Here is a 24036-nt window from a genome sequence, read left to right on the forward strand (position 1 = left end):
CAACTGAGACTTATTTGGATTTCAACGCTTGAGTGTGTCAAGCACCAAGATTTCGAAATGGATTTTTTGCAAGTGTCCCTCAAATTACCTCCACCCCGGCTGAGCACGGAACTCCATGGCAACAAAGATCTTTTTCTTTTTAAAAAATAAAATAAAAAAAACTCAAATATATAATCCCCATTGATGTATCTGGCAGTATAATCACTTTACAGTACAACAGAGTTGAAAATGTCTACCGTCAAAATGAACCATTCTACCCACCAACCAGAAAACCGGTAGAAAATGGCTGATCCGTAAATAAGCATCCCCCATTTTGAGGGAAAATATGTCCATTTGTATTGAACGGGGATTAAGCAGTGGGTGTAGGAGGAATGTAGAAATCCTTTGTTCCCTTATATGCGCATCTCAAATGTTCCAGATATTAAGTAGGCTGTGTTATTTATTTTTTTGCGTGTAATGAAATTGGAAGGAAAAAAAAAATACTCAATTAAATCACAGAGCAAATGAATACCTTGGAGGGTTTCTCAGCAAGGTTTTTGGGTTCGCTGAAGTCTTATTCGTGTAATTTATTCTGATTCAAACCAGCTTTGTAAGCACTTCCCCAACCATCTATAGGTGCATGTTTATCATATTTTTTCATATTGCAGGAAAACATTTTTTTTTTTTTTTCAAACCCCAATCTTTAAAAAAAAAAAAACTTCTCCCAATCTAGATCATCAACTTTCATTTTTGATCTCAAATGCTGCTACGTTCTATGAAAATCCAGTGAAGTTCCAGCCAGCGCATGCTCTCTTCTGAAAAGCACACGGGCAGCCACTGCTAAACCAGCCCTCCACGAGCACAGAAACCTTCTTTAATGTCAATAGGGTGACGACACGGTTATGACCGGGTCTGGGAACACACAAAGGTCGCTTCGCCTGCATTCGAACCCTCGTTCCAGCCGGTCCGGGGACGCGGCGACACGGTATCGAACCCCGGATATTTCAGGGGGAGCGTTTGGCGGCGTTCGCGGCGCGGGGTTTCAGACGAGACGAGACGCCGGCTCGGTCTCGGATGAGGTACGGTACGGAAAACATCTGCGCTCGCTAATGAGTGATGGGCCCCGACGTTTGATTAAATGTCCCCGCTCACAGATGTTTACCCCGCGCTCGCGTTCCTCACGCATCAATATTTAATTAAAACAGAAGACTTTTACCCACAGACGCAGTTGGGTCCGACTGCGTGGACCCGTGTGTGTGTGTGTGTGTGTGTGTGTGTGTGCCTGTGTCAGCACACCAGCGCTCAGGAGCAGATCACATTCGCTGGTATTCAATCATTTTGTAGTGCAATGCAAACTACATTTCCCATGAGTGCCACCCACCCTCCCCCATTCTCTTTTTTGTTTTTAGTTATCCCTGTTTACAATGCAGTGTGAGCTGTGTGGACAAACACTGAATTTATGTTTCCCTGAATACAATAACACAGGAACACATAATGAGAAGTGCGGCCGCTCAGCCCACCCAGGCTCATCACTTACGCACAGTTTGGAGACGCTGAAGCTCCCGGGACAAAGAGACTTCAGGCTCTTTCAAGATGGCTGCCAGTCTAGGCCTCAGGGCTCTTGCTGTCAATCTGTAAAGATGAGTGAACTGCTAGGCAAATGGCATTGAATAAAAATTAAAAAAACTAACAAAACTGGCCACCAAGAGTACCCTCAGGGGTAAAACATTACTGAAGTCTTAAGATTGCACACCCCTGGCTGTGACTAAACCCTTTGACTGAAGCCTGAAGAGTAAAATCCATCGGTAAAACCCAACCTCACCTGGTGGTGAAACAGCATTACTATAAGGCTTGACTGAGAGGACCAGACTTATGTTAGAACTCAACCCCATCCTGGGTCATGTAAAGAAAGTGCCCAGAATTCCGAACCGTTGTTAACAAAATGACGCTTTCCCACGGAGGACAGTCATGTCAATCAAAATAAGCCTCTCACAAATACAGTGAATGATTGCATATATGTATGTGACATAATAATACAATCATATGGATGTTATTGCATATATTATGAGACAATTGCATGCTGTATGTCCTCATGAGACCCTGCAATTCAAACATTTTTTCTTGGATCTTGGATGACAAAAAACATGGGAAAATATTTTCTAAAATATTAATTTTTATGGAATGTCCCTTTTAGTTTAGGTTTCAGCACAGTAGAATATACGGGTCTTGAAATCGAGACCAGAGACTTGTGAATTGTCGGGTCTTAGGAGGATGTGTGTGAAGCATTATGGGATTTCTACAGATACATCAGCCGGCAAATTCTCTCCCCGTGGTCGGTACCTTCTCCCTTCCTAATTGTCAGACGAGTGAACTACGTAGCAGCCCTCTGTCAGTACTCAATCGCTCTCTCTCTGTCTCTCTCTCTCACTCGCTCTCTCTTCTCTGTCTCTCTCTCTCTCTCTCCCTTTCATCCCTCTGTTCAGCGCCTCTCCGCTCGTCTCCGCACCGTAACTCATCCTGACAGGAGAGGTTAACCTGCCCGGCAGCGCCGGCGCTACACAGATGGAGCAGAGCTGGCGTTCTCCGGAGCTGTCCTTACAAATTGTTTACAAGACGCTCTAAACCTATTCCGCAGAGTGCGGCGGATTTATCACGGCTGATAGCGTCATAAATAACGGTGGGGATTGTGTGTGTGCGTGCGTGAGCGTGTGTGTGTGTGTGTGTGTGTGTTTGGTGGGGACGGTGGGGGGGTGGTATAAAAAACAAAGTCCTTGATGTAGGAATGGGAGTGAATGTGTGGCTCTGTGTTTCACTTCACTGGCAGGGGGGCCTGTGAGGGGTGGGGGGGGGGGGGGGGGGCACGCACCGCCACACGCCGTTCCTCCCACGGCCCGTCACTCAACAGCGGGGAATCGGCACGCCGGGTGCGGACGCGGGGATGAATCGCCGCATAATCTCACAGCCAGGCTCCGCCTCTCTCAAGTCTGCGCGTCTCTCCCCTTCTGTCCTCGAGCCGCAGAAGGCTCTTGGATCTTGGTCCCAGTTCACCTTAAAGAACCCCCACCCCCCCCCCCCTCAGGCCACTACGGCAACATGAGATAATCGAGCGCCTTTCAGACGGATTATACTTCCTAAACGCGTCCGACTCCTGCTGACTCCGGCCATTAAAGCTAAACACAACGGTAAACACAAGCAAGGAATTTTATTCATTTATGAGTGGAGCGGCAGGAACAGCTCTCCCTCTCTCCCTCTCTCTCTCTCTCTCTCCCTCCCTCTCTCCGTGAGACGCAATGCCAGGCCCGAAGCGCTGCCAGGCGGCGTGCAGGTGCCTGCTGGGAAATTCTGGCGTGGCCTGGAGAGAGGACGGCGCCTGGTGTGCCTCAGCGCGAGGGGAGAAGGGAGAGGTGGAACGGGGGGCCGGGCGGGGAGGAGGAGGGAAGACAAGATGGAGAGACTCAGACCAGGCCTTTCTGCTTCAGCTCATTAATTGTTTAAGACATCCCCCGTTTTCCCTTTGTGATTTTAAACACACTCTTAATTAGCTGATATTCGAAGTAGTTCTTTTTGTTGTTGTTAGGGGAGGGGGTGGTTCTTGTATTCATATCTGTTTTAATACACTCCATTTCATTTGATCTTTTTTTGTAAGTGTGCTGGGGTGCACGTTTTTCCCCCTCCTTTCACTGATTAAAGCATTTCAGCTTAATGAAGACAGGGTTTTGTGCATTGTTAATTGTTATGCTTGTCAGATGCATTTTTTGAGATTCTAAGATATTTCTTCTTTTTTTTTTTTTACCCCCACAATATCACACACAAAGGAAATGTCCTGCTGTTTTCTGCGGAACTCGCAAACAGGTTTTGAAAGAAAAGCGCTCCTGGTTTTGAGACTGCACATCTCGGACAGTGGTGACTTGCCTCATCCTAATTTTACACCCAACCGCTGCGCTCTTCTTTGCTCGGGGGGGTGAGATTTACTTACTGTGTTCCGTTTCCTGGTTTTACTAATTGCTTGCCAAAAGGACAAAAAAAAAGGACAAAAAAAGCCAGACGGCTCCAATAGGGACGCAGTTAAGTGGAAGGTTCTTTGGGAGATGGGAGACGGCAGACAGTGATTACCCCAGAGTGAGGGGGTTATATTTAGCTTCTGTTCTCCTCTCTTCTTCCATCACTCCTGATGATGCCTGGAGCCACCGGCACCAGCCACAGGACCAGTGGAGCGCAGTGGGCTCTTTAGCTCTCTGATAGCTCTTCAATATCCGTAGGTCCCGTACATCCCCCCCTGCGCACACGGCACTGTCTACACCAAACACACTGAGGACTAATCACACTCTGAACCATGCATACAAGGGACTAATCACAATCTGAACCATGCATACAAGGGACTAATCACACACTGTACCATGCATACAAGGGACTAATGACACGCTGTACCACGCATACAAGGGACTAATGTCACTCTGCACCAAAGACACAAAGGACTAATTGCACTCCGTACCAAACACACTGGGGACTAATCACACACTGCACCAAAGATACAAGAGACTAATCACGTGCCGCACCAAACGTGCAGGGGACTGGTCACATTCTGTACCAAACACGCAAGGGAAGATTCACACTCTGTATCCAACAAACTATTCACACACCGCACCATCTGTCTCCGAGCCCACGATATGGGCGATTCTCCGCTCTGTAGTTCATTTCCTCTTCTCAGGCAGCACCAGCCCTGTCATAGTACTCTGAGCATTTGGTTAAAGGAAAAAAAAAGACAGAGATATTAATTTTTTAATTGCGCAGTAATGGGTTCAAAAGTTCAAAAAGCCTTCTAAGGCTAAATATTTATGTTCTGAACTCCTCTGGCCAGTTGCTTTGATACAGATTGTGAGGAATTTATGCAGCGCCACCAGGTGCTTTTATCTGCTGGAACAGAATCGGGGTGGACAGACACAGCAGCACAATCTGTGTCCCAGGATCCAGCCCAACCCGCTCCCCCTGAAGCAACCAGGACTTTCCAAGGCCAGGCCACCAGACACCGAACACAAACACAGCCAGAACCTACCTGCGCTCGGGGAGTCCAGACTTTTGAACAGAGAAAGGGAACGATCACAAAGCTAAGGCTAATGTTGCACAAAAGGAGAGCGTGACCACAGGACCACGTGGTCAGTGGGACTGCGTCATGCCAAGGCAGACCACATGGACCGTAGTGCTGTTTCAGACCAAGAGAGCATGACCACGTGGTCAACGGTACTATTCCAGACAGTAGCAGGGCAGACAGATATTCAGTAAACCTATTTCAGGCAGACACAGCATGACCACATGGACAGCTAGAGAGAGAGAGAGACCTTGACCGCATATTCACTGCCTTCTAATTAGTCTTTAGGCGGGCGGGGAAAGGGTTGGGCTTTGCTCCTTGAATCATTAGTCTGGGCTATGATGAGGTATATATTAAGATGCCAGAATCAGATGTTCTTCAGACAGAAATTAAATGAAGTTTTGATAAAGGCTGAACACTGGCAACCTAATTATGAGCCTGTAACTAAAAAGCACTAAAAATGACAAAATACAGCAAGGCATAGAAATCCATTACTTTAATACATCAGTCCTGTTTGTATGCTCGTATAATTATGACCAGAAAAGCATCTTACTGCATCTTGTAAACTGTATTTTTCTTCTTGGGAAAAACATTTTCCTGGTAAAAAAAAAACAAAGTAAGCTACGATCTTTTTTTGTACTGGGCACTACTAAAACTGTGTATTGTACAAACTGGGCATTGCAAAAACTGTGCATTGCACAAACTGGGCACTACTAAAACTGTGCATTGCACAAACTGGGCACTGCTAAAACTGTGTATTGTACAAACTGGGCATTGCAAAAACTGTGCATTGCACAAACTGGGCATTGCACAAACTGGGCACTACTAAAACTGTGCATTGCACAAACTGGGCACTGCTAAAACTGTGTATTGTACAAACTGGGCATTGCAAAAACTGTGCATTGCACAAACTGGGCATTGCACAAACTGGGCACTACTAAAACTGTGCATTGCACAAACTGGGCACTGAAAGTTTGCAAAGTCAGATACAGAGGGAATAATAACCTAGTTAAATTCTACTCAATTACAGCACACAGTGATGGGTGATAAAAGAGAGAGTGGATTGATCATGGCATGACTGCAAACACAGCACAGTGTCTGAAGAAGCTAGGCTGTGCATCGTGGTGCAATGCACTAAAACTATAAGTTGTCAGCAGATAACCAGAATAGCTGCAACCCTCAAAATGCAAATCGTACTGTATGTACATGTTGGGGGAAAAACAAAAAAACTTTTGCAGCTTCAAACTGGGATGCTGTCGATCCACACAAGAGGAAGCTTCAACAAGGAAGCAAGGACGACTGCAGTCAAAGTCCCCTTCTTCAACAGACTGACATCCGACCAAATCCAGGTCACAATGCTAAAAACAACAGTATGAGGCCTCTCTTCCTCCCTCCCTCCATCTCTCTCTCTCTTTCCGTCTCCCTCGCCATCTCCCTCTCTCTCTCTCTTTCAGTCTCTCTTCTTTGTATATTGAAGCCACTGTGTGTCGGTGAGCCCTGGAGCTGAAACCAGAAGCGCATAAGTATCTGACACCTAGAGAGAAAAGAGCCGCGTTCTGCCGCTTGCGCGTGACAGTTTGAGCCGGGATGGCGGACTCTCTTCCGACGGAGGCATACTGGAGCGCTTCCAGCCTCAGTTAGAGGACGCCGGGCTCAGGAAATTGGCACTAACTGCCGAAATATCATTCACACGACGGAGAGAACAAATTTTTAATTAAAACGTTTGCCCAGAAAATAATCTCCAGAGTAGCCTTGTTAATTACGACTAATTTCGGCGAAGGTAGCGAACAAAGCCGCTCTCGAAACTGAGGCGCGCGCGCGCGGGTTTTCTCCATGGCAACAAGAGCCGACGGCACAGTCCTCGGAGCGCGTAGCCCCCGGCGGCACCAGCACGGCGCCCTTTCCCTTTGTTCTTCCAAGTAAACTAGTTTGTTTGGCCACCAATGGATTTCACTCCATTTTTTTTTTCTTTTGTAATGGGGTCATTTTTTTGTTGTTTCAAAACAACAGGAGGGGACGGGGGGACGGGGGAGGGGGGGGTGAAACACAATCCTGCTTTTAACTTTACACACAGCAGGGGAACAGCACGCCCTAATGCTAATTTTTAGTACTTTTTTTTTTTTTTTTTTTAGGTCACGCGTTACGTCAAAAAAATAATAATAGCATAAAAAGGCGCAAAAAGGGGTTGCAAGCAGATGCTATAGATGCTGGAGTAGATCTGTTGCGCTCGAATTCTAATTTCCGCAGCTGGATGTTAACGAGTCAATCCTCCACATCTCGTTTTTCACTCGATGCATTTCACCACTCAACAACGGGAGCAAACTGCGGCAGCTGTGTGCATACACGTGTGTAAGGGAAGCTCTCGCCCTCTGCCAGAGGTAGACAGTCTGTACCGTGGAATGCTCTCTCTCCATCCCTCTTTTCCTTCGTCTCTCTCTCTCTCTCTCTCTCCCCCTCTCCGCAAGCAAAGACAGCAAATGAGTGGCCCAATGCAAACTGTAACAGAAAAGAACCTTCCGGAAGTCTGCTCTTAGTTAGTGAAGAACTTGTGGCTCGATGTGGTAAGGTATACTGAAGAAGTTTTTTTTTTTTTTTTTTTTCCTAGAATGCATCCAAGGCTTACAGCTTTTACCTCTGCGAAAGTTACATAATTCTCACGGAAACGACTTTCTCAAGGAAAGGAACACAATGGCCTTGCGTAACGCTGCCAGTCGGCACAGTGCCGGCTAAAAATAGTGAGACTACTTCTTTCGCTGGAGCGCCTTTTCTTCAGCACTGACCTCCAAACTGAAGTGATGCGAAAAGGGGACTGGTAAAAAAAAAATAGAAACCTGACTTCCAAACGTCAATGATGAAAGATTTGCGAGAGTAATTGCAGCTTAGTCATTGGAATCTTTCACCTCTTTCCTAACTTTGCATTGGCACCTGCACTGAAGGGTTTCATTGAGAGACTCAAATTAAAAGAAAAATTGATTTTGAGAACTGAAATTCTGCGAATACAAAAGGCCCCCCTAAAAGGGATTCTGAAGCAAACTTTTAAAACGTTCGAGAAAAACACCGAAAGAATATATTTCGTCAAAGAATGCATCACTCCACATAGACACAATATTCAATTCCATTGTGATCCCAGATTGTATTCTCTTTTGATAAACCTAGTGAAGACAGGATTTCTGAGCACGTGCCTAACAGGCATGGACTTGCCTGACCGGGCCCTTCAGAGTAAGATGGCGAGAGCGTCGAAACTGGCACCTCTGACTGGTAAAGGTGCCAGGTGCGTCCAACGGGCATGGCCCTGTGAGAGGGGGCAAGCTTTGACAGGCTTATCCACGCCCTCCTAGGCTGGTAACAGCAGCGACAGCTTTAATCGCACGCTGTTTCTACACACGTACAAACTGTCGCGCGGAGACCCCGCCTGACCATGAGCACGGGGGCGCTAAGGGGGCCAGCGGGGGGCGGGGGGGTTCAGGTGAAAGTGGATTAGGCAGGGGTACAGCGCGGTGGGGGGGAAGGGGGGGGATACGGATGGGTACAGCGCGGTGGGGGGGGAAGGGGGGGGGGTACGGATGGACACACGGCGCTGGCCTCTGTCACCGCGGCAGACGCACGGCATACCGGACGCTAAAAGGCGGGGCGCGACCCGCGGCCGGTCAGCCGCGAGTAAACCAATCGCACGGCCATCTGCCGGCGGCCAAACGGCTCGCGGCGGCGACCGGGGCCTCGACCTCGAACCCGACCTCCCGACGACTCGCAAGACTCCGCCGCTCGCGGGCCAGCTGGTCTCGCCGCGCCGTGACATAGGCTTCCTGTTTGACATAGGCTTCCTGTTAGCACATCGTCGCGGTAACGGCAACGTTTTCGGCGGTAAAGCAGAGAAGAGCGCGTACTGGAGACGCACAGTTGATTATGCAGAGGGGCGGCGGCACTTAGCCACTTAGCGGTAAACACTCAGCGCCGCCATTCACCTGCGTTCCTGGGTAGAGGGGTGACTGAACAGCGAGCTCGCTCTCACCCCCTCCACCTGACAACAGAACGCAGTCAGAGAATGAGAATGTTCTGAGCTGACTGTTCTGACAAGGGTGAGCTGGGATGTGACGGGTCATAAGGTAAACCCAGCCGATATAAGCAGTGGGCCAGCATTCGCATTCTGAAGGACCGCAGACTCCATATTGTGAACACGGTTTCATAAACCGAAAACTTTAAAAACTCTTGGCAAAGTCAAGAAATTAGTTGAGCTAGAATAATTTGGTCTCACACGGCATGTCGGGGAAAAAAAAGTGTACTTCATCCACAGAGGGAGTATTTAGGAGCGGAGAAGTTATTACACAAATTAAGCAACAAGGTCATCCACTCATTGACTGTCTGTTACTGTCCATCGTGTCACTGGGGTGTTAAAAACTCATTATGCACAGTTTTACATTTATTAGCAAATTATTTTTAGTATTAAATTAGTTTAGAGGCCAGCAAATTCTCATTAGTGGTGGACAGGATGTACTGAAACACAGAATATTTCACGAGCCTTGATTTTATGCCTAATTATGTGTCATTCATTTGGACGCTCTGTTGTAACAGCAGGAAATCCCTTTAATGTGTCTTCTGTATTTAAAAGGACTGGAAGAGAGCGCTTATTTTTCTAGCCCCAAGAAAAAGGAATAATTAAATGTAAAATATACTTGAAATCTTAAACTTGAAAATTTAGCAGTTAATAGGGGAAAAAATATTTGATTTAAGAACATGAAAGAACAACGTTTTTTGGCAAATTTCACCTGAAAGTCTATTGTGATCAGATCTCCTCTCCAGGCATCCACAGAAACTGCCAAAATGAAAAGAGTCCACAGCCAGGCCAAGGCTGAAGGCCATTGCCCCTAGAACAACAAACACCGCCCTTTTATTGGCTTTTCATGACATCATCCCTCTTCCTCACCCAATTGGCCGGAACCGTGGGGGAGTCGTCGGCTGAGGCAGAGATCTGTATAACGATGAGGAGCACCTGCTTCTGCTTCAGCGCGTGTTATGCTAACCTGGCGCTACTCGGGGGCAACGTGGAGCGGTTTGGCGAGGCCTCTGACCGACAGGTGACACCTGTTGTACCTGTATGCCAGGTAAGGGCATGTCAAGCCCCACCCCCTACCCTCACTGAAACCGTTATTTGCCTTTGGAGCCTTTTACACGATTACACATAACCGCATATGACGCACTTATTTGTTTCCAACTGGCGTAGACTTATACGCGCGTTAAATGAAGCCGGTTAATATCACAACCCGTTTACCACAATATTCCCAAAACGCTTGTCAGGGTGGCGGCGTGAGAGGGAGAGCAGCGCCCCTCCTCCATGGCTGCGGTTCCACGGGCAATTTATCACGCGGTTAAAAAAAACATCTCAGCCGCCGGCGTGGATTTTTAAAAAAAAAATACACATCATTCACGGAACGTGCCGGAAGAACACACCGGTCTGCGGCTCAAGGTGTATTTGCTCAACCGCCAAGAACACGTCCTCACCTGGTCGCCCGCGCTCGGAGCGGAGGCAAAAGGTGCGCTAAATTTAAAATACAGCGCCGTTAAAAAAGTGCTGAGCCAGGACAAGAGCTACGGCGAGGCGCGTGTGAGCTTACTGCTGCAGGATCTACGCAGGCCAGCTACACGGAGGAGAATGGCATCTGCAGGGAGCGGGAGAGAGCACTGTTCTCCCGAAAATTCAATTATTTAACATTCTTAATCAAACAGTTCAAAGACGGAAGACTGGGGGGCGGGGGGGGGGGATTTTGTTTCACCTTTGAACTTTGATTTTTCTTGACTTTCTTTAGGTGTTCACCAAAGTCTTTGTAAAACTCTGCATTCGAACGATATAAATACGTGGTATTCCTCAATAAACAGCTAGTGACATTTCATCAACCCGTTTAACCATTTCGTTTTTTCAATAACAATGGTGAAGGTCTCATTTTTAGTAAAATAACAAAAATAAAAACGTAACAGACACTGTTATTGCTTTTAACTTCTGTAATGTAGTTGTAACTATACACTTAGTGCAAGCTCGATACCAAAAATAGATGAATAAAATCTGAACGTGAAAAATGCTCTCATATATTGACAATTTTTTTTAAAACTTAGAAATCTAGTTTTGTACGTAATCATGTGTTTTACCGTCCTTACACATGCATTTAACATGTAACTACTGCCCTATCATCATTACACATGCACTTAGCATGTACCTAACCACTGCCCCATGATAATTACACACACATTTAACTTTTATCCTCTTTGAATTACTGGGGGATAATCTGTATTTTATGTACACTCACTCAGAACATTACTCAAGCGAATGAACCGAGATTCACCTGAATCTTTGCGATGACTCAACAGAAAGGACGGACCCCCGCGGTGTAAAATTAGGCTATTAAACGCGGACTGAATAATGAATAAGCGAGTCTGTTCAGCTAAGCGAGGGCAGAGGAGCCTGGGTAGTGTTATCCACACAAACAGACGTTCACAGACCCTCAGTGTGCCGCCTCAGTTAACCTCCAGGCTCACGCAGATCTTCAGCAGGAGACAGACTGCGTTAAACATTTCCTGTGCGGGTGGAATCTTTACCCGGATGTCCTGTCCCACTGTACCGCAGTCCTATGATCTGTACAACGTCCAGTCTGACATTTAAAAAAAAAAATAATAAATTTCTCAGGGAAGGTGCTGCTAACAGGAAGCTGTCCTACCTGGACATTCGCCAAACAGAGCAGCGGCCCACATCCTGGAGGTGCACGAATCTCCGCTCCTGAGACCGCAGTCCGAAGGGGCCCTGTGGATCGGATTCGATTCAATTTTATTCGTTCGATTCGATTCGATTCAGTTCAATTCAATAAACTCCTTATTTATTCCTGAGAGGCAATTCCAGAAGAGGGCATAGAATAAAAAGATAATGCAGACAGGACATGCAGAGACCGTAAATAACAAACAGACAGTGAGCAGCAGCAGAGTCGTCTGTACTGTATTTCAGTTCAAAAGCCTGTCTTCATCCAGCAATAATGAATCATTAAAAGTATGGAGAGGAGGTCTGCTCTTAATCCAGGCCCCGGGGAGGTACGTTCTGAAAGGACTCGTACTGTAGCTCGAGCAGAATCACTGAGCTCTTCCATCATCTCAGACCACAAAATTTTAAAAAAAGATGTCTTTAGATGCTGATGAGAATCTGTTGCTTTTGTCATCAATTAAAAATTTGAATTGTCTTTCGTGCAGAACAAAAAGACAACTGCACATTTAAGCTAACTAAGCACTATAATCCAAGCCTTTGTGCATTTGGATGGATGCCAATTAGCATAACTACTTTGTTTAAACTGTTTTTTTTGTTTGTTTGTTTATTTATTTATTTTTTGTTCATTAAGAAGGCTGTCCATGAATATTTGGCTGAATTCTAATTGAATTGCGCACCGTTCCACTCTGGAAAGCAGTTGTGGAAACCTGGGAGGAAAACGTTCCCCCACAATGCACTTGGTAACCTGACTGGCCTATGAGGAGCCGCAGTGGAGCCCTGGGGTGAGCGAAGGATCCGGAAGGATCTCTGTCCTCTGTAACTACGGAGATGACGCATGAGCTCTCCGACGTTCCACAATTTTCCCCCGCACAACCGGACATGGCGATACCAGGAGTTTATAAAACAAGCACTAGACCCAGGAAACTGACATTTCTGAGGCCAGTCTTGGTCTGGGAAAATAATAAAATAATTGAAGTGTTCTTCTGCTACACTGTATATAACCACTTTTCTGGACACTTTCATCAGAACAATGCAAAGCAGACCGACATGTCCGTACCGTTAATCAAAATGTGCTGCTCCTTTGTGGTGACAGCCCTTAGGATACGTCTCCACTGAGAGAGCAAAAATACCTCTCAGATCTGGAATGACTCACTTTTACAGACTTTCAATTTCAGCCTATTTGCTTTTCTTCTTTTATTTTAAACAAGATCTCACCCCATTTCCCCTTTCCTCTCAATTCAGAATACCCAATTAATTTCACTGGTCCTGTCTTACAATGGCAATGACCCCACCTCACCAGACCATGGTGTCCCATCCCTACACTGAAAGCAGTAGAACACACACCTCTCATTCAAACACATTATTCCTGGGTTGGTTTTTGTCTTCCATTGCTGCCTAAAATTTGATGAACCCTTTAAGGTGTGAGATCACAAATACAGCATGTGATTAGAATGAGTTCTAGAACACTGACATAGAATTTTGAAGAAAACAAAAATTCCCATAAACCAACTCCTCAAAGGGTTACGTTTCACCAAGGCAGCAGTGAACACTGCGGGTGTTAAGGTGTCAGCAGTGGGATACACTGACTTGCGTAGCCGACAGTCAAGACACACAGTCACACTCAGCTGGGTTCAAACCAGAGGTTTCCTGGTCTAAGTCACACACACACACACACACACACACACACACTTTCAACAACTTCCAGAAACACTGCTCAGACGTAAAGCACCGAGGCGCGATTCGAAACGGCGGAGAGAGAGTTTTATTTTTAACGCGCGCCGCCGCGGTCGCCTCTCGCCGGTCAGAGGTTGCGGCCCCTCCTGCTCCGGGAGGCGCGGGCCCCTTCGGCGAGGAGGCGAGCGCGCCCGCCTTAATTACAGCACGGCCGCGGCGTTCTCCTCCACTCGCGGAGCTGCAGGATACAGGTCAGGGGCGTTCCTTATTTAGATTAGTGCCGCGGCCCCTCTGGAGAGGGAGAATGTGTGCTCCCGGTGTAATGAGCCTAATGAGACAGCGCCTCCCGTGCAGCCGTCCGGAACCCCCCCGGCGCCATCCCAACATCTGCTAACTAGCCCCGCGCCCGTCACACGGCTGGCTGCGCCTCGCGGACGCGCTCGCTCCGCGCCCCCCCGCCGTCTCCGCGGCTCCCTCTCTCCCGCGCAAACGCCAGCCCCCCCCCTGCCCCGCGGCCCACCTGCCCCAGTACCCCGAGGCCAGCCGGTACCCTTAACGAAAACAGACCGTGACGAAACGCATTGTAAATACCTTACCTTTTTCCCCCAACAGGAGGCGGGGGGGGGGGGAATTTCCTATTGGGCGATGTGTCGTCCAATGACTGCACAGCCTCTGCATGGCATCCCGGGCTCGGCTGAACTCGAAAGCACTTGAAATAAATGGAATTTGAGGGGATTTCACTCAGGGCTTTCTGTCAAAGAGAAGCAGAGCATACAGAGTGGACACTGATATAACTGATGATGATAATAATAAATAAGGAAGTGCACTTACCCAGGGACAATGTAAAGCAGGTCTTCGCACTGAGAGGTTAATACAGAGAATCCATCTATTAGAATTTGTAGTGGACTTAGAAACCCTAGCGTTCTGGAAGATCTCACCTGATCATCATTAAAAATCTACACTGAGCAACACCAGCACCTGGTCACTCTGTCCCTTGGGGTCACATCCAGTGTTACCTGACTCCAAATTAATTATATCCTTCCCTCAGGTGTGTTTTCACCTGTCACCTGCATAGCACCCTTAGCGTTTTTTTTTTTTTTTCTCCAGTATGCGGATAATATTACTAACATGTCTGTATACTGGGAAGCAATATTGACAGAGGCTTTAAAAGCTCCGCACTCTTGTGAATTGTATATTGAGAGGCATTAATTATGCAGCAAATTCATTTGACTCCTACTTTTCCCCTCACAAGTACACATTATAATATTCCAGAGACAATATGTGGGGAAAAAACGTGGAAGCAGAATTAATTTGTTGCATAATTAATGTCTTCCGGAATAAAATGTTGAATATAAATACATTTGTAAAAAGGCACGGTCTCAGACTACTTAGCAGTTGACTTGATTAGCAGTGTTAGGATGTGTACAAACGCACAGCCGGGTCTTGTGGTCATGGAGGTCAAAGTTTTTTGTTTTTTTTTTCACCTGAGGGTCTGACTACCACCTCAAACTGCTTCACCTGCCTCAGGGGCTTCGGAAAGGAGGAGTCACACTCTCGCCAAGCCATCTGAATTTCTGCAACTTCTGTAAAAGCGTTCGGGCAGCGTGATGCAAGAACTGCGGCCACAGCATAAGGATAGCGAAGAAACTTCTGTCCATCCATCCATCCATCCATCATGTATTCCCGTCGCGGGAGGGAGGTGCTGGAACCTATCCCAGCATGCATTGGGCGAGAGGCAGGAATGCACTCTGGACAGTTTGCCAGTCCATCACAAGGTGAGGAAAATTCAAAGTAAGAAAAAACAGCCACCTTTTTTTTTCCCTGACTCGATAGCGAATCGCATCTATCCTCCTGAACATTGTACAATGCATGCTTGATTTAATCCAACCATATGGCACCATTTATAGTCTAAAAACTGTTTATGAATATGTTGATAACTGTAGACGCGTATATATGATTATGCGTTAAAGAGCTATTCGGCTCCATTGGGCAGATGAAGGGCAATTGAGCAGATACTTGGGAAACGTAAAACGCCTTTACTTAACGCAGACAAAGAGCGGCGGGAGAGAATAGATTCTGAATACCTGAACATGAAAGAATGCAGCCAGAGAGAGAACGCGTCCATTCGCCCGCCTGAAAGCTATCTATAAGTAGCATATCTTGGAGGAATTACACCGCATCCCTCAGGGTTGCTAAAGTAATTACTGAAATGGAGCCTCTTATTACAAAGTACAGAGGAGAAGGGAAATTGCTCAACATATAAAAGAGAAAATCTAATTTTTTAAAAAGTTAAATTAACTTCTGTCAGAATGTAAAATCTTCAAATGGGTCTTTTGATTTTTAAATCTTTTTTTTTTTTTTTGCAAAATGGTGAACATTAAGCAAAGATCCCTTGCACCATTTTACACAGAAGGAAAAAAAAAATACAAAAGGAGTCAGCCAGCAATCCGCACAAGGTTTGAGTTTAATCTGTGTAAATGATCTTTCTGGGGGGGGGAAAAAGAATTGAATTTCATGAAAGGCTTGATATATTAAAAGAGCAGTCATATGCAGTACATTGTAGTTCAATATTAAAAGTGGATTCTTCTCGCTGAAGGGATTATAAAATAGCATACATTATTAAATCAAAACATTTTCAACAGTATACCCCAAACAAAATACACAACACAAAAAAGAGAAGATTGTCAAAGGAAATCATAAGCTCTTCTTCAGATTCAGAACAGCATGCCCCAAGGAACTAACCAACAAAGACGACAGCAAACCTTTTTAGATTGAGCAAGAAACTTACAGCACATGAGGAAAGCACAGTAGAGAAAGCAATATGTGAAACATTTCAACACAGACATTATCAATTTTACGAAACCAAATGTTGGAAACAACGCTTATGGCTATCCGGTTTAGAAATTAAGCACAAATAAAAGGGATTTTAACGCCAGTCTCTGTCAATCTACCGCTCCACGCACGCACGCAGGCTCGCGCACACACACGCACATACACACACAATATGCAGCATATGCCTTATGTGTGATATCCCCCACCTCTGAAAACTCCCACCCCACCCTGCCCCCTCACCACGGCTACCAGATTGGTCCCTTCCCCTCCCTTACAGACTTCCTGATTGTGTTTAAAACAGAACCGACTGACTGACAGTTCTAGAGCAGACGGCGAGGGGAGACAGCGCCGCTCTAAATACATTGACGAACGTGTCAAGGTCGCTGATCAAGCAGCTTCCTCGTGGTAAATTTTTTTATTTTTTTAAATTTTTTAATTACGTCGCCACAGAAACGCTGAGAGCGCCGCTGGTAAAAGCGCGCAGAAACCCGACATTTACGCAACCCCATTGTCGGACATTAGTTAGACATACTGCCAAGCGCGCGCTCTCCAAGGCGCCTGCGAAAGACTGCATGCCATCTCGAAAGTGCCTCGTGGCTGCCATGAGCGCATTCCAAAAAAAGTTCAATAGTTAAATAAAATAAAAATTTTAAAAAGCTAAATAAGGAGACGATATATGCATTCCTACCACTACATTAAATTTTAATACTTTACAAATAGTGCTAATAATGAAAATATATTTTAAACAAACAGGAATAAATTGTAGCCAGGGGGGATACAAATGAGACCCGCAATAAATTAAAACAGAGAACAGGAAGATCAAAGTCCAGCATACTCCTGATATGCTACCCACACACTGAGAGCTACAGACGCTTTGATTCCCAGAATGATCTTTAAAATTGTTTTACAAAAGCACCATTAACAGTGTTTGACCTGAACACTTAATTGTGTGCAAAAACAAAGTGTTGCCAAGCAAAGAAATTACACTCTGAACTACTACTTTACCTTAAAATGATTTGCTCAAAAAGCAGCCTCACTTAAAATATGTATTTGCCTTTTCCATTACAGTAAAAAAAAACCTGGTGATTTTTTGAGCAAAATATACTTTTAATTGGTCCCTTAGAACGAAATTAATTTCTAAGGAACTAATTTGCACTTTAACATTTTTCATTCTTGATAACACTACACTCTCTACCTGAACTCAAAGCTTAATACAAGAAACACTTCCACTGAATTCTGTAAGTGGTATTAGCAATATCAATATCCCAAAACGCGTTTACTGAAATCACCGTCACCGTTACTTTTAAATTTCTCCTACGCACAAAGGAGCCTGATCACTGAATAACCAAATTCTCTGACACAATACTGTGACGCATATCCACGTGCCTTGTGTGTGTTGTATGTGCATACAAACATTTTTTTTGAATGAATTTCTTTTTCCCCAAAAGAAAAGCAGCAATGTTGGTGACCCCGAAATAAACTGGCAGGCAACTGGACGTTTCGGCACGAGGGCAAGAGGTGGAGTTCATCAGGCACAGAGACATCACTCTGAAAGTCAGAGGACAGCCACCGACAATCTCCAAATGCATAAGACGCTAAGGGGAAATTTCTAATGAGTCCCTGGGGTAGCCTCGCGCCGATGCGTTCCCGCGTGCGGTTTCGTTCGGACCCGCGCGGCTGAGGTCGCCCCGGTCCCGGCGCGGGCTGTGATCCGCGCGGCGTCGGGGCGACCGGCTCCTCCGTCGGGTCCGGGGTGAGAGGGAGGGCCGAGGACGTGGAAGGGAAGGGCGAAAGAGGGGACTCAGCTGGTGCTAGGGCCGGACGCGGCTGGCAGGACGGCGGACCAAGGTGGGGAAAGTTCCGGAAGGCCCGAGAACGGCTGCGGTTTCCGGAATGCCTTTTCAATGGGGGGCATGCAGGGAAACGCAGTCCTACGCGGGTAAGTAAACGTAGTCCAAAACACCAAAAGAGAAATTTCAGATAGACAGTCAAAAACCAAAAATTTCCAAAAAAAATTTGCATTTTTTTTCCTCCCGCAAAGGAGAGATCGACTTCCTTCTTGGGGACGGGATGGGATAGGAGAGATTGTCAGCCGACAGGAGTGCAACAAAAGGGTGGAACCACAGATGCAAGGACCTCCGTCTCTCGGGGATGACGCGACCGTCGCGCGAGTCTTTCCCTCGTTTCCAACGAACAAAATAAATAAACAGGACGACGCACAGAAAGAAATTCACTCTACGAGAATCGCGGGCCTTGCCGGCCGTTATGAGGGATGGTCTCTGCATATTTACAACCCACCTGGGCCACCCCCGCTGCGAACGAGAGGCGCGAGGTGGGGGTGGGGAGGGGAAGGGGGCGGGGGCCTGCGGAGTCATGTGCTCCTGGGCGTGGGCATGTCGAAGACTATGGGGGCGTTCATGGGCTGGAAGTTGACCGTGCAGGCGGAGGCGTTGACGAACGTGGTGGCGCCGTCCGTCATCACTCCGTAGCCTATCAGAGGGGGCGAGACAACAACAAAAATAACAATAAAAACTAAAGTGTGCGTGCGGGGTGATCTCGGTGCGCACTGCACAAGGCCGGTCCCTCGTCACTCTCCTTTCTCAATGTGACTCATTCTGCCCCGAAACAACTCCTGTATCCACACTGTTCTGGAGGACTCAGTGGCCTGCTACAAGTGAGCTGACCAAAAAAGGTTTTCACACAGTTGTGCAAATTTGATCTGCTTTATGACCTGGCACCTGGGATGTACTGTACTGTACTGTGTGCATGGAGGTCCTCTTCTCCATAGACGTGTGAATAGTCTGCTACCCTCTGGGGCCCTAAAAAATAACTGCAGTTTCCATAACCCCGTATTTACTGAGCCGAGACTCACATGTACTGCACCCGCGTTTGTGTTTTCGTGAGAACTCCTTGAAGCACGTTTCTTTTTGAAAGCGATGCAATTCAGGTAAAGATGAACTGCATTTGTAGCATTTTTACCATTACATTTCATGACCTCAAAGCACTTTACAGTGAAAAGGGGTCAAGCCCACCTCAAGCACTAAACCAAGTACGCCCCCCTCTCTCTCCCTCCCGAAACCGTGAAAAGCCATTTGAATTGCTTGAAAGGCAGCTGTATAAAAAGCGACTTTGCCCATTGTTGCTGACTCTGTGCTCGCTGTCAGTACAGATACTGGAAGATTGAAGTCTATGATAAAACTGAAAACCCAAAGCAGGGGAGAGGGGGTTATGGTTGGGAGGAGAGGGGGATGGGTGGTTACCTTCGTGGATGTGTCCGAACACGTGCAGTTTGGGCTGCACTCTTCTCTGCACGGTGTTCAGCAGCTCCACGCACCCCACCCGCTGCATCTTCCTCGGGACCCAGTCCAGAAACCCTGGTGGCGTGAAGGGACCCAATAAGCAACAGTCGTTGGCAAGATCCACCAATCACGTGGCTCTGCCAATCACCATGCTCCTCCCATCATAAAGCTCCACCAACCATGTGGTTCTATCAACGACCACGCTCCGCCCATCATGAGCTCCGCCAATCACCATGCTCCTCCCATTGTAAAGCTCCACCAACCATGTGCTTCTACCAATCGCCATGCTCCACCTACCACAAAGCTCAGGCAATCCCCATGCTCCATCCAGCATCTCCAACCACACACTTACCTCCACTGTTACATCCTAAATCAAGCGCTATGCATCTGCTAATGTCTGTGAGTGTGACAGAGATTCTAAGTCTCTCTTGTCCCGCAGGTTGTGTGAAGATTTGCTGGCGTTATTTGCAGTGTTACAGCATGAGGACGGGCTGATATAGTGCGCTCATAGAACAGGTTGTGCCCAACCAGATTTTAAACCTCAGCAAATCTGCACAGAATTTATGTTTCATCTGTAGAAGGATGCAACCCAATGCACAATACAGCGAGACTACAGAGAACGAGCGAGACTGGAACTACACATCAGGTGGACAGGGTTCCCTCATGTGCTCAGCAACACTACAAATATACAGCCTCTTAAATATTATTTACAGGCAATTTCCTGGGATGTAGGTGGTTTGAATACGAGAACTCACCACAGCAGTAGGTAAACTGATTCATGGGTATCAACTCGTACACAAATCCTATGAATCATATCAAGTTTAGAAACATCTAAAACCAGTGGATACTGCACATGAAAATAAAACTTATCACAATAGTACATCTTAATGGATGACTGAAACATCTTTGGCCCTGGAGAGCCGAAGAGTATGCTGGTCTCTTTTGTTACTCTTATCGGTAATTTAAAGCGATCGATCACAAAGTGAACTCACCTCACCTGGCTTTGTGGGGCTAAACCGGTTGCTGATTTGTGGGGTCTCCAGGAATCGGATCTCCCCCAAGCGCCCACACCGCCCCCCCCGCCCCACCCCCCCCCCAAACCCCATTTTAAACACGTGCAGAAACTTGCGTGGCGGTGGTTAAAACACTGACATAGATATTGTCCTTATGTCCACCCCCCCACCCCCCTACAGCCCCCACCTCTGTGTCCTATAGGGCTGCTGCATTTCCGCAGTCCTCTCTGATTGAAAGCGTTTCATAAAGAGCTGCTCTTATTTACTGCGCCACGCACTGCGCCTGAGCCGCTGCATGCATTAGCGCGTCAGAGCCCTGCATGCATTAGCGCCCTGCAGCAGCCCCTCCGCACGCCCATATGTCCCCGGCTTATGAAGGGATCGCTGTAAACACTCAGCAAAACGGAAAACGAGAACTATGTTCATTGTGCTTAGAGCCGGGTTGAGATGGCAGGAATCAATCACACTCTCTCGCGCACACAAATACATGCACAGACACAGACACATATGCACACACGCACACATACACAGACATATGCGCACACGGACACACACTCACACACTCGGAAACACACGCGCTCACACACACACTCGGAAACACACCTACACACACACACACACACACAAAAACACACACGCAAAGCCGACACCAAGTTTGAACATCCCCCCGGCTCGTTACTTTTAACTGCCCCTCACCGAACACAAAAAAAATTGCTCAGTCGGCGGTTTCTCGGTTTCTGCATTACGCTCCGCGACGACTGGAGGGGGGTGGGGGGGTGTGGGTGTGGGTGGGGGGCGGACGGGTAGAGAGAGGGAGAGAACACAAAACAAACATCCACATGTATTTACGAGCCCATTCACAGCCCCCCCCTCCCCCCCCCGCCTTCAGGGACGCCGCGGGCAGGGTGGGAGAGCGAGGAGGAGCCCGGAATCTCCACCAGCTCCTTCAGCTATACTTTCGCACCGGCAGCTGTCTACCTGCCAGATGGTTTCAGACGCGCACCGGTCGGCCGTAAGTCTGCGGAGCCCATTCCACAACCCCCCCCGTCTCCCCGGCTCGGCTATTGTTAGCAATTTAGCACCATCATCACGTTCTTTACTACCCACTAACTTATTTCTTCTTTAACGCCTTCGCAGACGGCCAGCTTCCTTCTATCTTCGGCTGGTGCCATAGATGACGGACTTATCTATAGTTCTGGTGATATTTTAGCCAATAATTTACCAAAATTATTTAAAAGGATGGATTAAAAAAAATATTATTTTTGTGACTACTTGCTCAGTGAGAGGGCGGTCACAGAGAGGAGGATGCTGGGAGATGTAGTGTGCAACCCAGCCCCCTGTGCTGGATATAGTGCGTCTGTTTTGGCTAAGGTGTTTCAGTTTAAAACGGTGCCCAATTTTCTCTCATCCTTGCTACACCATCTTTCTTTGTGTGTTTGTGTGTGCATGTATACACACATTTGTGTGAGAGTGCATGAGCAGGTGTGTGCGTGTGTGTATGTGAGAGAGCACAGAGAGGGGGAGGCGACGGTGTAATGCAGCACTCACCCAGTGGGGGGCAGTGTGTGATCAGGATGTCGGTGCTGTCGGGGATCTGGTTCCACTTGTCCAGCAGGGCCTGACCTCGGGGCAGATTGAAGCCCCAGCCGTAGTACCAGGGCTGCCTGCCTCAGAGAGAGAGAGAGCACAGGGTCAAGCCCGCTCGACCACACACACGGCAACAGTCACACACACACTCACTCTCATGGGCACGGGCACACACACACACACACACACACACACCAAACATAGCCCACATGATGTCCGCTCAATTGCAGCACTTCCTGCGATGCCGCGGTGCGCGTCGCGTCTCGTCGATGACGGTCCTCCGTCGATAGCCGCTCCTCGCGCGCCACCACTCTTGATAGCGGGCGCAACGAGCTTGACTGACGGCGTCGAAATTAACATGTCAGCAGCGATCTCTCCTCAGATCCATCTTCCACACGCGTGTGCCGGCCTTCCGCGTGCGGGTGCGGGTGCGCGTGCGCTGCCCGTGCTCGGCACAGTCACGGCCCGCCGTTTCCCTTCTTTCCGTTTTTTTCTTTTTTAATTTGCGGAGCGCAGTCGCTCGTAACGCCAGCTTTCATTGGGACGCGTTCGGAGGCGTCGCTGTTTAGCGAGGCTTCAGACGGCTTTCTCATTTCCTGCCTCTGTCTGTCTGTCAGCTCCCTTCCTCTCCCACTCTCTCTCTCTCTCTGTTTCTGTCGTCGAAGTGCTCGGTGGTACCGGCTCCATTGGCACCAACACACACACACACACACACACACACACACACACGCAAGCTTAATATGCTGTTCTGCTTAAAACATTCAGTGAGATCTAAAACAGGGAGAAATACACGCATTCTTCTGCCAACTACAATAAGAACTTCTTGAAAAAATGACAAGGAATAAAAATGACACCAACTGAAAGTAAGAATTTACGAAGCCAAAAAAAAAAGGCAGCAGAGGAAATTCAAGTTAGAGCACCGTAGCGCTCTTACCTGACCCACTGTCAGTGACAGTGCTCTGCTACATGTACTCCCTTCAAAACGTCGCTGTAGCACGCAAAGCTTTATTTCAGACGGAACGTGCTTGTCGCTCGGCAGGTCAGCGTCGTGGGCTGCTGGGTACTCAAAAGCTCTCGCGCGCACAGAGCAGCGGCAGCGCTGCTTCACCATCAGCGGCTTGGCAGAACAGAGCGCATCGGGAAGAAAGAGAGAGCGACAGCAGCACTACGCGAATCCCTCGTTCGGGTTTTGGAAGTGAGAGTCGAGCCGTGTGCTCTGGACTGAGGTAGCGCACCAAGAAGCATCCGACTCTGGAGCGAATTACAAAGAGAAATGGCAGATCCAGTAGCTAATCATGTCTAATACAGTGAGTGTTGTCATTGCACAAAGAAAAATTTAAGTTCAAGCCGAGCGGTAGAAGTTATGGAAGAAGGCTGATGTTGAACTGAAAACTCTATCACTTAGCGTAAACGAGGCTGGACCATGACCTGGGTCCCCAAGGGTGTTTGGGTGGGAGAGGGGAGGCGGTTATCCTATTATTATAATGATACATCTTATAATCGGGTGGCATGGTGGTGCAGTGGGTAGCAAACTGTTTGTGTGGAGTTTGCATGTTCTCCCTGTGTCCTGTTCTCAAGGTGCTCCGGTTTCCTTCCACAGTCCAAAGACATGCAAGTTAGGCTAATTTGAGACTCTAAATTGCCCATAGGTACGAGTATGTGAGTGAATGGTGTGTGTGACCTGCGATAGGACTGGCAACCTGTCCAGGGTGTATTCCTGCCTCTCGCCCAATGCATGCTGGGAAAGGCTAGAGCACCCCCTGTGACCCTGTCCAGGATAAGCGGGGATGCATGAATGTATTATAATAATTTCCTTCCTGTCATTTA

General features: G+C 47.5%; 1 protein-coding gene across 2 annotated transcripts in view; it reads right to left on the reverse strand.

Moving 5' to 3' along the window:
* Nucleotides 1-15924: 15924 nt before the first annotated feature.
* LOC135245699 (metallophosphoesterase domain-containing protein 1) overlaps nucleotides 15925-24036 on the reverse strand; it is a 38702-nt gene continuing 30590 nt past the window's right edge. For both annotated transcript variants that reach the window (XM_064318939.1, XM_064318938.1), the window contains exons 5-7: nucleotides 22171-22286; nucleotides 19571-19684; nucleotides 15925-18800 (exon numbers count right to left, since the gene is read on the reverse strand). In XM_064318939.1, the coding sequence (XP_064175009.1) occupies nucleotides 18682-18800; nucleotides 19571-19684; nucleotides 22171-22286 (349 nt within the window). In that variant the 3' untranslated portion in view covers nucleotides 15925-18681. The remainder of the gene's footprint in view (nucleotides 18801-19570; nucleotides 19685-22170; nucleotides 22287-24036) is intronic.

This window comes from Anguilla rostrata, chromosome 19, assembly GCF_018555375.3.
Source record: "Anguilla rostrata isolate EN2019 chromosome 19, ASM1855537v3, whole genome shotgun sequence".
NCBI classification, from domain to species: domain Eukaryota; kingdom Metazoa; phylum Chordata; class Actinopteri; order Anguilliformes; family Anguillidae; genus Anguilla; species Anguilla rostrata.